Source organism: Lynx rufus, unplaced genomic scaffold (assembly GCF_022079265.1).
Source record: "Lynx rufus isolate CCGP_SWC_20201006 ecotype Redwood Valley unplaced genomic scaffold, mLynRuf1.p SCAF_3, whole genome shotgun sequence".
Classification (NCBI taxonomy): Eukaryota; Metazoa; Chordata; class Mammalia; order Carnivora; family Felidae; genus Lynx; species Lynx rufus.
The window spans coordinates 9,351,949-9,368,157 of record NW_025814845.1 but is presented as its reverse complement, the minus strand read 5'-3'; the positions used below and the strand labels follow the sequence as shown (position 1 = coordinate 9,368,157).

The following is a 16,209-nucleotide window of genomic DNA, read 5'->3' as shown; positions in this document are numbered from 1 at the left end:
TGAGATGAACCCGTGTCATCCTCTGCCCAATCTTGCCCCATTCTTCCCCCCCCCACCTTTGTTCCTGATCATAAGCACTGTCTCCTAACTGCCTGTAACCAAGTGGCACTTTTTTGTCCAGAACACCCCCAACGGGTCATATGGCTAACCCGATAATGTCCCCTCCTCTCTGGAGGCCACATTCCATCTCCAGTCCTGTCGGCATTCTTGCCAATCAGAGTCTCTGTCTGTGTTGTACCTCACCTTGAGCCCTCATGAGTCTCCCCACATGTCAATGTCGTGTCTGGCTCTTTGTTGCATAGTCAGTACGTTCTTCGAAGCACACTTCTGATTGTCCTGCCAGTACCTATATTTGCTGAGTTTACCCAGTGCATATTTGAGGCATTTACTTAATGTGGGACATATCTCTTTAAAATCATGTTTATCAAATCACAAGATCGATTAGTCAGAAAACACAGTTTGGAAATCTATTGATTATCTCCCCATAATTCTAGGGGAACCAATCAATCAGTCAATCAAACAAACAAACAAACAAACAAACAAGGTTCTCCACTGCAAAATCAACCAGGCGACAAGTAAGGGTTTTGTTCAATTGGCACCTTCATAATTCTAGAAAGAAACGGGAGGGCCCAATGGACCGCCTCCTGACCAAAGGCAGTATTCTCCTATACCATCCCAGGAAAGCCTCTCTTGCCCCAGTGAAGACAAAATTTTCGCGCAGTTACCAAGGCATTTCATCGAATTAGCCTCCGCATCAGCAAACACACCCTTACGTCTCCAAAAGCATCTGGCTCAGCCCTGCTTGTGTTGGCAGAGGCGGAAGCTGATGGCCTTGGGCACTCGCCTGGAGTCACCGCACTTTTGAGTAGATTATTGCTCACAGCCTGCCCAGCAAGTATCACCCAGTATCACCTGACAGGTGTCCTGTCCCACGCCCAGGTCACCCACCAACCCCACACAGCCCCCTCTGAACAAAGAGGCCGGAGCCGTGCCCTGTGTATGCCCCCTTCTGCCCCCGGGCCCCGGGCCTCTCCAGCTGTGGCCTCCACGATGCTCCCGGCTACAGTAGGTGGCTTCCTTGTTTGCATGGAAGGACAATCTGTGCTTAAAGGAGTGATTAGATGGATTCTTCTTGCACGCTTCCATTTCTGATGACTGCCAGCTTCATCAATGTAATTATAATTAGTGCTCTTCTTCTTCCTTTTATGGCACCAGCTGGACAGACTGGTTCTCTTGACTGCCCAGATTGGTGGCAGGGTTGCCTGTGTGGGGATAGGTGACAGGCACCATGAAATAACAGATGGTAAATTCAGGGCTTGTTGGCAATCAGCAGGTTTTTGCTAATGACTTAATTAGCTATGCAAATTGTCAAATCAGTGTGAACATTGTTTTTATCGAAAACTTTACCTAAATTAATTACCATAATTAAGTAGCAGAATGTCAAGGATATTGGCTGCATAAAAGGGCCTGGCTGAGTGGAAAAAAGAGAGATTCTGCCTTCAATTAAAATGTATACCGTCCTTGGGACAGAGAGAACGCCATTTGGAATGAGTTGCGTGAATACTGCAGAATGGCACCCTCCCCCTGTTGGCTGCTAGTCTGAAGCCATTCAGAGGCCCTAACATAAAAAGTGGCGGATTTTTGGAGGTAGTGGAGAGCACCCAGCAGAAGGTTCCACAGCCCTCTCTCTAAAAGTCCCCAACGTCGGCAAGTTAAAAGCGTGGATTTTTTTAATCTTGAAAAATCCATTTTTTTATTTCTGCAGATTGCTAGCATTGCTCGTTCTCCGGTGTCAGGCTGCGCACTAAGGACATAAACTCGCGTGGTTGTTCCACGTCAGGAGGCAATGTTTATTTCCTGTAGAAATCCAATATGCGTCTCGCCCCCGCCCCCCGACTTTGAGACTTGACCCCCGGTGCACAGTACACGAGCGTGTCTGTCCTAGACCCCCCAGCTCCTCCCGCTAGTGTTTTAAGCTGAGCTTCTCTGTCCCAAGGTTTCCCTGTAATAATGTCAGCTGCTGTTCACAGGATGTGATGGTGGTAGGCGAACCAACCTTGATGGGAGGTGAGTTTGGGGACGAGGACGAAAGGCTAATCACTAGATTAGAAAACACGCAATATGACGCGGCCAACGGCGTGGACGACGAGGAAGACTTCAACAGCCCCCCGGCCCTGGGGAACAGCAGCCCGTGGAGCAGTAAACCCCCCGCCGCTCAAGAGACCAAATCAGAAAACGCCCCACCCCAGGCTCCCCAGTGACACTGACCCGCACCCGCACCCGCACCCGCACCCGCACCCGCCGTCAGTAGGTCGTGGGGCACGCTCACGCTTGCAGATCCTTGCTTGCAGGAGAGGAAGGAGGAGAAATAAAAAACTCTTCCACGCAAATACCTGTTTCTAAACCACAATGATCTGAGTTTGGGTTTCTTTGTTCTTTCTTTTTTTTCTTTTTTGAATTGAGAGGATCGTTCCAATAAACTTCCCTGACCCTTCCCTGGAGGCCTTCACAGGTAACACAGAGAGTGGCACTGATCTTAATGAAAAGAGCGAAAGCTCGCGCTTCTCCGGGCTCGGTGTTAACCACGTGTTTGTTAATTACACCCCACCCCCAACCCCACCCCGACGAAGGCCATATTGTCAATACGCCCTCAGTGCTCAGGGTCTCGTTATATGCCGACCCTAACTACAGATGACTTTTTAATATTGTAAAATATTTTCTGCTTTTTGACTTGCATCTGAGAGTTTCTTGTTTCAGTAAAAAAAGAAAAGAAAAAAAATCAGCCTTTGGACAGTAATTTAAATGTATCCTTATTATTATTTTTTTCCTTCACCTTTTCTCTCATTGGGTAACAGCTAAGAGGGCCTTGCAGGGTAATTATTGGGTGAGCTAATGTCAGTCGGTTCTCCAACCCCAGCTGGTTCAGTTGAGCCCAAGGGCTGAAACAAGAAATGTCTTTTTGTCATCGAAGACACCAAGGCAGATTTTTATGTAAAGACAGACACCTGGCCCCTCGAGAACCCACTAGTTTGTAAAATTGCTGTTGATCCAAATCTTTTCAAGCCATGTAATCCATTAATTTTGTGGGCAGTTTAATAAATCTGAAACTTTTTTGTGTTTTTTATTGTATCTGAGTTGACTGTTGTTTCTTTTCATGGTATATTTCTTGTATAATATTTTGTAAAGCCCTCACCTGGTTCTTTTATGGGGATTCTTCTTTGGGGGCAATTCCAGTGTATTTATGTGAAACTTTATAAGAGAACTAATTTTTCCATTTGCATATTAATATGTTCTTCCACACATGTAAAGACACAGTGGCTCCGTGTGTTATAAAACAGCTGTATTTTATGTATGCTTTACTGATAAGTGTGCCAATAATAAACTGTGTTAACGACCAAAGCAACTGAGTCCGGCTGTTTGTGAGCGTTTGGCGAGGGGTTGGGGGGGCGGGGCGGGGGAGAAATCTGCCCACGATCATAAGTACTGAGCTTGGATTTATTGCCCAGAGTCCAAATGGAGTGGAATTGTGACAGCCATGCCATCCTTCGTAAAGTCTGATTCCTTTCCCTGCTCACTGTGGTTCAGCTGGGCAGATGTGTGAGAGTCTGCTGTGTGCTGGGCACATGCTTGCCGTGGACACAACAATGAGAAAGCAAGAACTGGCCTGTGTTGCAGCTTGGCAAGTGGAGGAGCGGTGGCTTCCCCACAAGTGTTGATTCTGTACCAAACAGCCCTACTTAAGGTCCACAGATATTATTTCAGCTAATCCCCAAAGCTTCACAAAGTTGGCATTGCTATCTCCATTTTTAAAGATCAATGTCTTGCTTGCCCATTTTTCCAAAAAGTTGCTGTATGAGACTACAGAAAATTTCACTTGAGGACGTTTTTCTTAAAAGAAATTTCCTCGTGTTTTTCCACTTTGTTTTCCACCAGTGAGGAAGATGAGAGAAGAAGTCAGCATTTGTTGGATGTGTATTAAGTGCCAGGTGATTTTAATTTATCATCTTGGCAAATTCTGGAAAGGCGAATTTGAAAAAGAGAAGTTATGGGAGGCCACGTGTCTTAGGTTGGGATTCCCAGAAGCAGAGCCTGAGATCAGGATTTGGGGGCACAAGATTATTGAAGGAGTGTTCTTCAGGTAAAAACAAAAGAAAAAAAGAAAAAAAGGGGGTGTCGGTTACCTGGGGCAACTCTCCATCAGGTCTGCCCCTCAGATCTCTTTCTGGGACAGAGGGGCATGCTCCTCTCTTGGCAGACTCTGGAAAAAGTGAAAAGAAGTTAGGCCAAATCACACATACGCCTGCTCACCCTGCATCCGCTGGCCGAAGCAAGTCGCAAGGATAAGCCTCACATCGGTGGGGGTGGGGAAATATACACTCCCTCCTGCAAAGTCCCGTGGCAAAGGGTAGGAATAAACAAGTGGGAATCTAGTCAACCACTGGTGACCTACACAATGTTGCCTGAAGAAATGTCTAATTATTTGCCAACACTTCAAAACTGATTTTAGAATTAAAATTTCGTGCTGCTCCTAACATCGTATCGAACAACAATGCAAAAAAATTTAACAAAGATTCCCATTTCTGAATGCCTGGATGGTGACAGTTGGCTGGTGTCAAGGCACGGCTACCCTGCTTGGATGCTCTCCACCGTGGCACACACTTGACCCATCTCACCCACTCCACCTGGCTGGCTTCCACAGGCTACTGTATCTATTACACCCATGCTCTCTACTCCTTAAAACCACGTTCGGAAGTCAACATCATTGGCTCTATTTTACAGATGTGCAGACTAATGTTCAAGCAGGTTAGGTGAGCCCGTTTGTCACATAGCTGGTAAGTACTAAAGTGGGCTTGCAGGGCCAAAGTCAGTGCTCCTTTCAGCAAGCCACACTGGTTCAGTGGTAGTGGGTCAGCCTCTGTGGATTAGGTTAGGAACGTGGCAAGCACGATCGCACTGAATCTTTGCACTGTTCCCGTGGGCAAGGTAAAGTTGTCCTCCTCCATTTGGCAGCTGGTACTCAGAGCAGTTAAACAGCTCCCCCAAAGTCATGGAGGTCACAAGTGACAACATCATGTCACCTTGACTCTCTGAACCACTTTATTAGACTTACTGTCATGTACACGGTCTGCATGTCGGGTGTTTGGAGGTGTTCTCTGGCCTGGGAGAGGGGTCCCGGCATCCACCTTTCTACCATTTGTTGTGTATTTTCAGGGGTTGTCGAGGAGACTTCCAGAGATCAAGAATTGCCACTGACCTGGTAATGGGACAAAGTGGGGAGGCCCCCTTTAAGACCTTGAAATCTCAAGGGCATCTGACAAGGGATTTAGAAATAAGTGGCCCAGTCCCTGCAGGAAATTTTTTCTCTCTCCATTTCTTTTTAACCTCGAGGTGAGCATTTAATGCAATAGGAAGACACAACTTGCACTGATACTACGTGGGGTGGGCCGCAGGGGAACAAGGTCAACAATATCAATGTCCCTAAATCAGGATTGGCAGCATCCTTGAGAAATTCATTTTATAATGGGATACCTTTCCATTCTCCATAGAAACAATTACTAGGGTTTTTTGTTTGTTTGTTTGTTTGTTTCTGATTAAGTAATACATGCTCATTGTAGATCATTTGAACACACAGGAACAAGAAGAAAAGTAATTCCACTACCCCAATATAAGCATTGCTAATACTCTGATACTTATCTTTCCAGTTTTATTCTTGGCTCATATACATTACAATGTTGAAAAGATACAGAATAGACAATGATGTATCCTGCCCCTTTCATATAATATCGTCTCATGAGCCACCTCTGTTAACTATTCTTTAAAAACATGATTTTAATTTCCAGGTAATGACCCACTAATGGAATATACCATAATGTATTAAGCCATTTATTTATGGCTGGTCAACTCCCTTTTTTACATCTCATTAGAATTTCATAATCATTAACAAACTGGTCCAAGGTTGATTAGAGTTTGTTAAATCAAAATTCACTTATTGGGTATTTGCCACGTGCCCAGCACCATTCTGAGCGTTGTGTGGGATTCCTGTACCTGGTCCCACCCTCAAAGTGCTTATAATTCACTTGGGATAGAGGACAAGTACATAAAACGCTGTCCAAGCATATAAGGCTGAATCTATTCAGAGGATCAACAAAGCACAGAGAATAAAACCTCTAGGAGTTTAAAGGCATTTGATTCACACTCATTGTGTTCTACCAGGTCTGTGTCTTGCTTTGCATCTCACTTAGTCTTTACCACAGCCGGAGGATGTGGGTGTTTTGTACAGGAAGCTCAGAGAAGTTGAACACCTTGCCCAAGGTCACATAGATAGAAAATGCCAAGGTCAAGTTTGAACCAACACATGACCCCAAAGCCTGTTCTTTTGCTGGTGTGCCACAGGAAATCCCTCGGGGAAACAGCAAATGCTGTGACTGAGTGTTGGCAGGAACGACTTCGTGACAGAGCAAGAGGGGACAATGCATCGATACACGCACCCACATCTGAGTGTCTGGCTGACTCTCACAATTCGCTCTCTGGCTTCATCTTTTATCCATCACTGCTGTCAAGATGATGTCTCTGATCGCAGGGGATATTGAGGAGTTTGGGTTTTGAACAAAACCTAATGTATCAGCACTCTTGCTGTTTACGTAAAGGTATTTTTTCAGCACTTGAAGCCATTAAGCTGGAAAAGGCATTGAAAGGTTATTAAAACTATAAATTAAGGGAACTGGTGAAGCATTGTCTATGGCCCTGCCCAGCCCTACCTTCTCCTCCATTCCTATTCTTTCCAGAACTTCACCATCTTGGACAAAGAAAACATTTCTTCTGTCTCAATGACTTCCAAAGAACTTCTGGAAAGTATTGATTCCTGAGTTAAGCAAACCTGTTTTGAAGGAAGTTCTTCTTTGTGTCTCTTCCAGAGTGGCCATGATGTATCTTGAGCTCTTCTCCAATAGGAAGCCATTCTTTCTCTTTTAATTCTTAATTTGTTAAAAGTAGTATTCGCTCCTTGGGGGTTTGCAAATTCTTCTGTTATGAAAGTGTTAATGCTTTCGGAAAGATCTGCAAAAAGTCTCAAACGGTTGCGGAACGGCTTTAACTCCTGAAGCCCACCCGAAGTCCATTGTCACAAAAGTGAAAACTTCTATTTCGTAGAAAAAGTGAATTTTGGAAAACCTGGGCACTATCTAAGGGATCAAACACCTTTCACTTCCTCTAGCCAGTACCGACCAATATTGGCAAGTCCTGTTGTTCCAGGAGAGCTTCTGAGGAGCTCACTCAGGGAGAAGAAGGGTGTGAATACTGGCAAAGCCTACCACTGAGGTAAAGGAGGGCTCAGATTTCCCTGGATTTGCCTTTCTGCCCTAAATCACAAAGCATTCCAAAGGTAGAGGCCTCTGGAATTCACAGGATTGTTTTCCTGTGATGGAAAACCCTGCTTTCCCCTTTCCCCATTTTAGCACTAAATGTCCCTCATCCTGGGAAATTCCTGGCTTCCAGGCAGCCCAGCCCATTCGTGTAGCAAAACAGACAAATGCATAATCAGTAGCCACTGCTACAAAGCATCTTTTGCATTCCAGGCACACCCACTCTGGGAAGGAAGGGGGGGCGTTAATGTTATTGTTTTACTGGTAGGAAAACTGAGGTGAAGAAACATTAAGGAAGATGCCCAAGGACCCCGAGCAAATAAGCAACAGAACTTAGACGCAATCTCAGGTGTGACTGGCTCACAGCCTGTGCTTTCTCTGCTGCATCGATGGCTTTGAACTCTTATTCTAAATAAGACCAAGGGAAGTGCAATGTATAAAGTTAACTAAGAGAAACAGTCAAGCATCAGAGACCGTGAAACCCAGAAAAAATCCTGAAGAACCAGAGTCTTGGTTGTACAAGTCAGGTCTACACCTGTATTCTCCCACTGTCACCAGGCTGCAAGAGAACACCACTGGCTCAGTCACGCTAACGATCGAAAAAGCTGCTGTGCGCTATGGCATTTGGCCGATGAGGAAGTATGCAGACAAATGACACTGGGAGCCTACCACAGATAGCCAAGGTTTATCCCAGCTGGTCCAATGGAAACGTCCCTTTCCAGTGCAATGGAGACTAATCCAGCCTGTCTTAATGACTGGCCTGTAGTTTTGCTGAAGTCCAGAAAGCAGTTAGCAATATCTATGGCCCCTTTGCGCTCAATCCAGTTACTTCTGCAACTGGGTTTGGGCAGTTTGCATTTGCCAAGTGCACTTTGGGAGATTCTTTACAAATAATTAGAAAAGAAAGTTGTGTGGGGTGGGGGGAGGCATCTCCAGGGTGGGCCCTTCTCTAACTCAGCCCTCTACACAATACCACCACCCAAGAGTGACAGAATGTTGCTTACCTCTCACTGCAGAACTCCGACAATGAGGTGGCAGTAATCCCCAGGCTATCATTTTTAATGAAAGGACACAGTACTTTTTATTTTATTTTTAACTTAATTTCAAGTTAGTCAACATACAGTGTAGCATTGTTTTCAGCAGTAGAACCCAGTGATTCATCACTTACATATAACACCCTGTGCTCATCCCAACAAGTTCCCTCGGTAATGCTTATCACCCAGTTAGCCTGTCCCCCCACCCACCTCCCCTTCAGCAACCCTCAGTTTGTTCTCTGTGTTTAAGAGTCTCTTATGGTTTGCCTCCCTCTCTGTTTTTATCTTATTTTATTTTTCCTTCCCGTCCCCTATGTTCATCTGTTGTGTTTTTTAAATTCCACATATGGGTGAAATCATATCTTTCTTTGACTTATTTTGCTTAACATAATTCACTCTAGTCTCATCCATGTTGTTGCAAATGGAAAGATTTAATTCTTTTTGACCAAGTATATTCCATTGTACATATATACCACATCGTCTTTATCCATTCATATCAGTTGATGGACATTTGGGGGTCTTTCCACAGTTTGGCTATGGTTGATAGCTCTGCTATACGCATTGGGGTGTGTGTGCCCCTTTGGATCAGCATTTTTGTATCCTTTGGATAAATACCTAGTAGTGCAATTGCTGGATCATAGGGTAGTTCTATTTTTAATTTTTTGAGGAACCCTCCATACTGTTTTCCAGAGCAGCTGCACCAGTTTGCATTGTCACCAACGGTGCAAAAGGGTTCCTCTTTCTCCCCTTCCTCGTCAACATCTGTTGATTCCGGAGTTGTTAGTTTTAGCCACCCTGACAGGTGTGAGGTGGTATCTCGTTGTGGTTTTGATGATGAGTGATGTTGAGCATCTTTTCATGTGTCTATTAGCCATCTGGATGACTTCTTTGGAAAAGTGTCTGCTCATGTCTTCTGCCCATTTCTTCACTGGGTGATTTAGTTTTTGGGTGTTGAGTTTGGTAAGTTCTTTATAGATTTCGGATACTAACCCTTTATTGGATATGTCATTTGCAAATATCTTCTCCCATTCCATCGGTTGCCTTTTAATTTTGTTGATTGTTTCCTTCACTGTACAGAAGCTTTTTATCTTGAGGAGGCCCTAATAGTTCACTTTTGCCTGTTTCTTTTGCTTCTGGAGACATGTCTAATAAGAAGTTGCTGTGGCTGAGGTCAAAGAGATTGTTCCGGTTTTCCCCTCTAGAATCTTGATGGTTTTCTGTTTTACATTTAGGTCTTTCATCCATTTTGAACTTATTTTTGTGTATGGTGTAAGGAAGTGAGAACACATTATTCTTTAAAAGAGAGTAAATTGTCTCCACTAGCAAATTTATTTATTTTTTTTTTATTTTTTAATATTTTTTTTTTAATTTTTTTTTTCAACGTTTATTTATTTTTGGGACAGAGAGAGACAGAGCATGAACGGGGGAGGGGCAGAGAGAGAGGGAGTCACAGAGTCGGAAACAGGCTCCAGGCTCTGAGCCATCAGCCCAGAGCCCGATGCGGGGCTCGAACTCACGGACCGCGAGATCGTGACCTGGCTGAAGTCGGACGCTTAACCAACTGCGCCACCCAGGCGCCCCATCCACTAGCAAATTTAATCTCCCTAGCCATTGAGACCACCGACATCCTTCATTCTTTACTTCCTTTCAATATGTACACAAGGTTGGCTCCACATTTTAAAGAACCAGACTAATTCTTGCTTCATAGTCCTAGGAAAGAGGCTCCTGGATAACTTCTGATTTAAAATGACTCCCAGTTTAACATGACTTCTAACCACTGCCCTTGAACCAGAGGACAACTGATGTTACAACCATCAAAACCAAATACAGAAGGCACTGTCCAAAACATTTTTCAAAATGAAGAGCGATGAGGGGAGCCTGACCCTAAGATATCCCAAAGCGGAGCGTAAATGAGCCTAGAGGTGGACGCACCAGGGGAGCTCAGAAACACATCAACACATATATCTGAATTCGGGGTATTTTACATTTATGAGAAAAGGATGGGATTAAATATCAGTTAATTGGCTATACATTTCAAAATGATTATCTTACTTTAGTCCACATGTAAAAATTTCAGGTGAATTAAAGACTTCAACGTAAGACAACAAAAGCAGTAGAAGAAAACAGCAAATCATTAAAATAGGAATTTAGAAATACCTCTCTTCTCTAAACACCAAGACTGTAAAGATGGTTTCATTTTGTTTTGTCAATACACACATTCGGTAGACAATATTGAATTGTGAAGCGTCTGAACTCCAGAGAGAGTTAGACCTGTGTCCATACCCTGATCTTGACACTTATTGGCTCCGTGACCTGGGGCAAATTAGTCGCCTTCTCTGACTCCCTGTGCCTTCTCTGTAAAAGAAACCTGTTTAATAGTTCCGACTCAAAAGGTTATATTGTGAATTAAATGTGATATGATATGTAAGATGTAACACATATGAAGAAATCAATTATCATTATGAATTATTAATATTTTTAGGGTAAAAGACATAAAGTGAATTTCAAGAACATATAAAAATTAGAAAAGACAAGACAATGTAAACAAGGTCAGGGTTAAGAGTTATGATAACAAGCTTAACAAATTTAAACTCTGTTAAAAGGCAAGCCACAAAAGAGAGACTGAGACAGAAAGAATCGATGCTCAGCAATAAAGAAAAGATGCATGAAAGTAAAAGTGACCCACAATGACAATGAAAAGGCTGCGAAATGATTTATGAGTTACACATAAACAAAAAGAAATCGAGAGTTAAAATATTAATTTTAGGGACACTTGGCTGGCTCATTGGTGGATCGTGAGACTCTTGATGTCCAAGTTGTAGGTTCATACCTTACGTTGGGTGTAGAGATTATTTAGACGTTTTAAAAAATATTAACTTTAGACAAGTTAAAATCTGTCTTAAAAATTGTAAATTTTATATTGATTAAAAGTGCCACTATATTACAAGTAACATAGCATTAAAATATAAAGACTGTTAGAATTCAGGAATTTGAATACCGCACAATAGAATATTAAATAATGTAATTAGGTTGAAATAATAGACACATATTTATCTTTAGACAGATAATTAACAAGTATGCCACGTTTTGATGTAATATACGCAAAAACTTTCCAAACAATAAGTCCAAAAAAAAAAAAAGCCTTAAGGCATTTTTCCAGTGTAGTAACTATATAGTTTGCCTGCTTTGATCACAATATAATGACACAAATGTTTAACAGAAATGTAGACAAGGGGCGCCTGGGTGGCGCAGTCGGTTAAGCGTCCGACTTCAGCCAGGTCACGATCTCGCGGTCCGGGAGTTCGAGCCCCGCGTCAGGCTCTGGGCTGATGGCTCAGAGCCTGGAGCCTGTTTCCGATTCTGTGTCTCCCTCTCTCTCTGCCCCTCCCCCGTTCATGCTCTGTCTCTCTCTGTCCCAAAAAAAAAAAAAAAAAAAAAAAAAAGTTAAAAAAAAAAAAAAAAGAAATGTAGACAAAATGTTCTTAACCAGACATTTAAAAATTTAAGATGTTCTCCCAAATAACAATTGGATCATGGAAAAAATAAAATTAATACGCACGTGCTATCTTGAAATAAGAAAGTTGAAACCATTGCTCATAAAAACCTATGGTATTTTTTCCTATTCTATTTTCTGGTTATTGCTATGATTTTTGTACACTGATGTCTTCATTGGACAACTTTACTGAATCTTCTCATTAATTCTAATAGTTTTTCATTTCATTCTCTTGTGCTTTTTAAAGTGTATAACCAATTTGCCTGTGAATATTGAAAATTTTCTATCTTTCCAATAGATGTATCTTCTGTTTTCATTACTTTGCTTAATGCACTGGCTAAAATTTAAACTGTGTTAAATAGTGATGGTGATTACAGGCATTTCTGTATTAATCTTGGTTTCAACGAAATTGATTCTTATGTGTTTCTTCATTTAACATAATGCTGTCAATCCTATGATATGTAGACAATATTTTCAGATTTTCTAATCCTTGTCACTCAGTCACCAAGAGAAGTTAAATTTCAGCAAATGCCATTTTGTCAACTAAAGACATCATCAAGTTTACTTTTCCCTGTTGTGCTATTAGTGAGATATATGTTGTGGATTTATTTCCTAACTTCACTAGGTTAAACTCTACTTGGTCATGGTAGATTATTCTCTTAATATGCTGTTACATGATATTTGTTATTATTTCATTTATGCTGCATAGGTCTGTGTTCAGAGTGGAACTAGGCTATTGTTTTCTTCCTTTGTTCTATTTTTACTCCATTATGCCATCAGAATTATGCCATCTGCATAGAATGAGCTTGAAAGTGCCCTATCTTTTCTGGATTCTGTAATAGTTTATATAGTTTAGGTGTAACTATAGGACACCAGAGTGCTTTTGAAAGCACTATAATGATTTTTCTTCAGAGATTTAAGTTCACTTCAAACTGATATAAGAATTAATTAATTTCTGTTGTTATTTTTAGGAGTATTTTCTATTTTGTTTTTCTAACCTTTATTTCCCTGGGCTTTTGGGATTCTCTGAATTGAAGCTTGACTCTTTAATATTCATTCTTTGTTGTTTGAGAATGATACACTTTGAAACTAATAATTTCCATCTGGTGACAGTGTTTGAGGGTCCCTCAAGTTTTTATAAGAATTAACACTCTCACTGTTATTTTTCCCATTGTGTTTATTCAATATTTTTCAATTTATTTACATATTAAATGAGGACAATTATTGAGAAATTGAATGAAGTAACATAGGTAGAAGAAAATACCTGAAAAGGTGAGAGGCACATAGTAAGAATATAAGAAAGTTAGCCATTTAAAAAAATTTTTTTTTTCAACGTTTATTTATTTTTTTGGGGACAGAGAGAGACAGAGCATGAACGGGGGAGGGGCAGAGAGAGAGGGAGACACAGAATCAGAAACAGGCTCCAGGCTCTGAGCCATCAGCCCAGAGCCTGACGCGGGGCTCGAACTCACGGACCGGGAGATCGTGACCTGGCTGAAGTCGGACACTTAACCGACTGTGCCACCCAGGCGCCCCGAAAGTTAGCCATTTTAAAAGTTTTGTCTAATCAAACAAAATGGCAACCCAGGTCCACTAAAGTCTAGCAGGGTCCAGTCCTAGAAGGTTACCTAGAAGGTTATCATTAAGTGTCCAGGCCCAGCATTCATGAAAGCACATGTTTCCATGTGTGATATTTGCTGGGTCTCTGACGTTTCATAACAAGACAGAAAATGATAGATGTGTCTATCAGAAAAAAAATACAGAATTATTTTTTACAACAGCTTTACTGAAATATAATTTACAAAACATATAATGTATCTATTTAAAATATACGGTTCAGTGTTTTTTAGTGCATTCATAGAATTGAGCCACCATAACTGAAATCAATTTTAGAACACTTTCATCATACTCCGCCAAAACCCCATACCCTTAAGCAGTCACTCCGCTTTTCCCACAGCCAGCCCATCACAAGCCCTAGGCAACCACTAATCCACTTTCTATCTCTATAAACCTACCTCTTCTGGACATTTCATGAAAGTGGAATCATATAATCTGTGGTCTTTTGTGACTGATTTCTTTCATATAGAATGATGTTTTCAAGGTTCATCCATGTTGTAGCATGTATCAGTGCTTTATTCTCTTTATTGCCATATTCCACTTAATGGATGTACATATTCATAAACCATTCATTAATTGATGAACATTTGGGTTGTTTTTACTTCAGGCTATTGTGAATAATGTCACTATACCCATATGTGTACAAAATTTTTAGGTGGATATAGGTTTAATTTCTCTTGGGTATATACTTAGGAGTAGAATCACTGGGTCATACAGTAATGCTATGTTTAATCTTTGAGAAACTTTCAGACTGTTTTCCAAAGTGCCTACACCATTTTACATTGCCGCTAGCAATGTATGAGGGTTCCGATTTCTCCACATCCTCACCAACATTAATTATTGTCTATCTTTTTGATTATAGCCATCCTTGTGAGTGTCAAGTGTTATCTCATTGTGGTTTCAATTTGAATTCCTCTAATGGCTGATGATATTGAAATTATTATCTAGTCCAAGATCATGAAGATTTATGCCTATGTTTTCTTCTAAGAGTTTTATCCTTCTGGCTTTTACATTTAGGGCTGTCATCCATTTTGAATTAGTTCTGTGCACAGTATGAGAGTCTAAGTTCTTCATTCTTGTGCATGTAGATATCCAGTCGTCCTAGCACCATTTGTTAGAAAGACTATTCCTTCCTTCGTTGAATTATCTTGGCATCCTTCTTGAAAATCAATTAGCCAGAAATGTAAGCGGTGTTTTTTTTTTCCTTCTGAATTCTCAATTCTATATCATTAATCTGTATGCCTGTTTTTCTGCCAGCACCACACTATCTTGATTATTTTATCTTTGTAGTAAGTTTTGATATCAGGGAATGTGTTTTCTCCAATTTTGTTTTCCTTTTATACAATTGTTTTAGATATTCCGGATCCTTTGCAATTCCATATGAATTTTAGAATTAGCTTGTCATTTGTGTAAGGAAACTAGCTGGAATTTTGATGAGGATCATGTTGAATCTGTAGATCAATTTGGAAAGTGTTGCCATCTTACTAATATCAATATGATCACCCTTTGCTGGTGAAAATCCAAGGCAAGCAGCTGAAAGCATTTTAAACAGATTGGTAAGTTGGCCAGGTACACTAGAAATATAAAAATGAGCACTATTTAGATATGTCACAAATAGCCATAGAGAAATAGAATAAACAAAAGTGAAAGTACAAATAAAATATCTAGAAACAGTCTTAATTTAATTTTATTTATTTTAATTTGTTAATGTTTATTTTTGAGAGAGAGAGAGAGAGAGAGAGCACAAAAGGGGGAGGGGCAGAGAGAGAGAGGGAGACACAGAATCCCAAGCAGGCTCCAGGCTCTGAGCTGTCAGCACAGAGCCCGAAGCGGGGCTTGAACTCACAAACTGCGATGTCATGACCTGGGCCGAACGAAGTCAGAGACTCAACCGACTGAACCACCCAGGCGCCCCAGAATAATCTTCATTTTAAAAGCACAAAATATTTATAGGCAAAACAATAAAACCACAAAATATCTATGGGCAAAATAATAAAACTTTCCTAAGAGAAAAAAAAAATAATAACACAAAGCAATTGGAGGATCTCTCATACACAAGTACTTGAGACAGACCTAAGCCTAAGCCCTGACTCTTCCTCTAATCAGCTATGTAATTTTCGGAAAGGTAAATAATTTCTCAAGACTTCACTTGTCAAATGAATCCCACAATAGTACCTATTCCACAAGATTATTTTGAGAATTAAATGAGATCATATTTAGGTAGCACTTTTGGACTTCAAAAGTACTCATTAAATACTACGCACTGTTATGATTATGTTTCTAGGAAGATGTAAGTTCATCTCAAATTAACACAAACGTCGCATCGAAATTCCAAAATAAATTTTTGTGAGAAACATCAGTCCAACTTTCTTTAGGAAATACAATCAGGCACAAGTGCTAAAAAAGTTTTTGGAAAAATAAGAACAACTGATGTGGAGAGTTTTTTCCTATTTAAATGAATTAGAAAGCATCACTAATTCAAAAATACTATAGTTAATGACAATTGATAGGTTGTGAAACCAGAATACATAGCTAAGAAATAAACTCTAGTATATTTAAGAATTTCATTAATGACATAAAGGACATCACAAATTCGTAGCGAGGAAAAATTATTTGATAAATGACATTTCCACAATTAGCTAACTATGAGCAAATGACATACTTGTAAGTACTCAGCACTCACAAGAGAAAAAAATAAATTCCA

At 40.8% G+C, this 16,209-nt stretch overlaps 1 protein-coding gene across 1 annotated transcript in view; it reads left to right on the top strand.

Annotated features, from left to right (window-relative positions):
- LDB2 (LIM domain binding 2) overlaps window positions 1-3,390 on the top strand; it is a 102,551-nt gene extending 99,161 nt beyond the window's left edge. Inside the window, exon 7 of the mRNA XM_047091364.1 lies at window positions 2,031-3,390. Coding sequence (XP_046947320.1) covers window positions 2,031-2,261 — 231 coding nt within the window. The 3' untranslated portion in view covers window positions 2,262-3,390. The remainder of the gene's footprint in view (window positions 1-2,030) is intronic.
- Window positions 3,391-16,209: the final 12,819 nt, after the last annotated feature.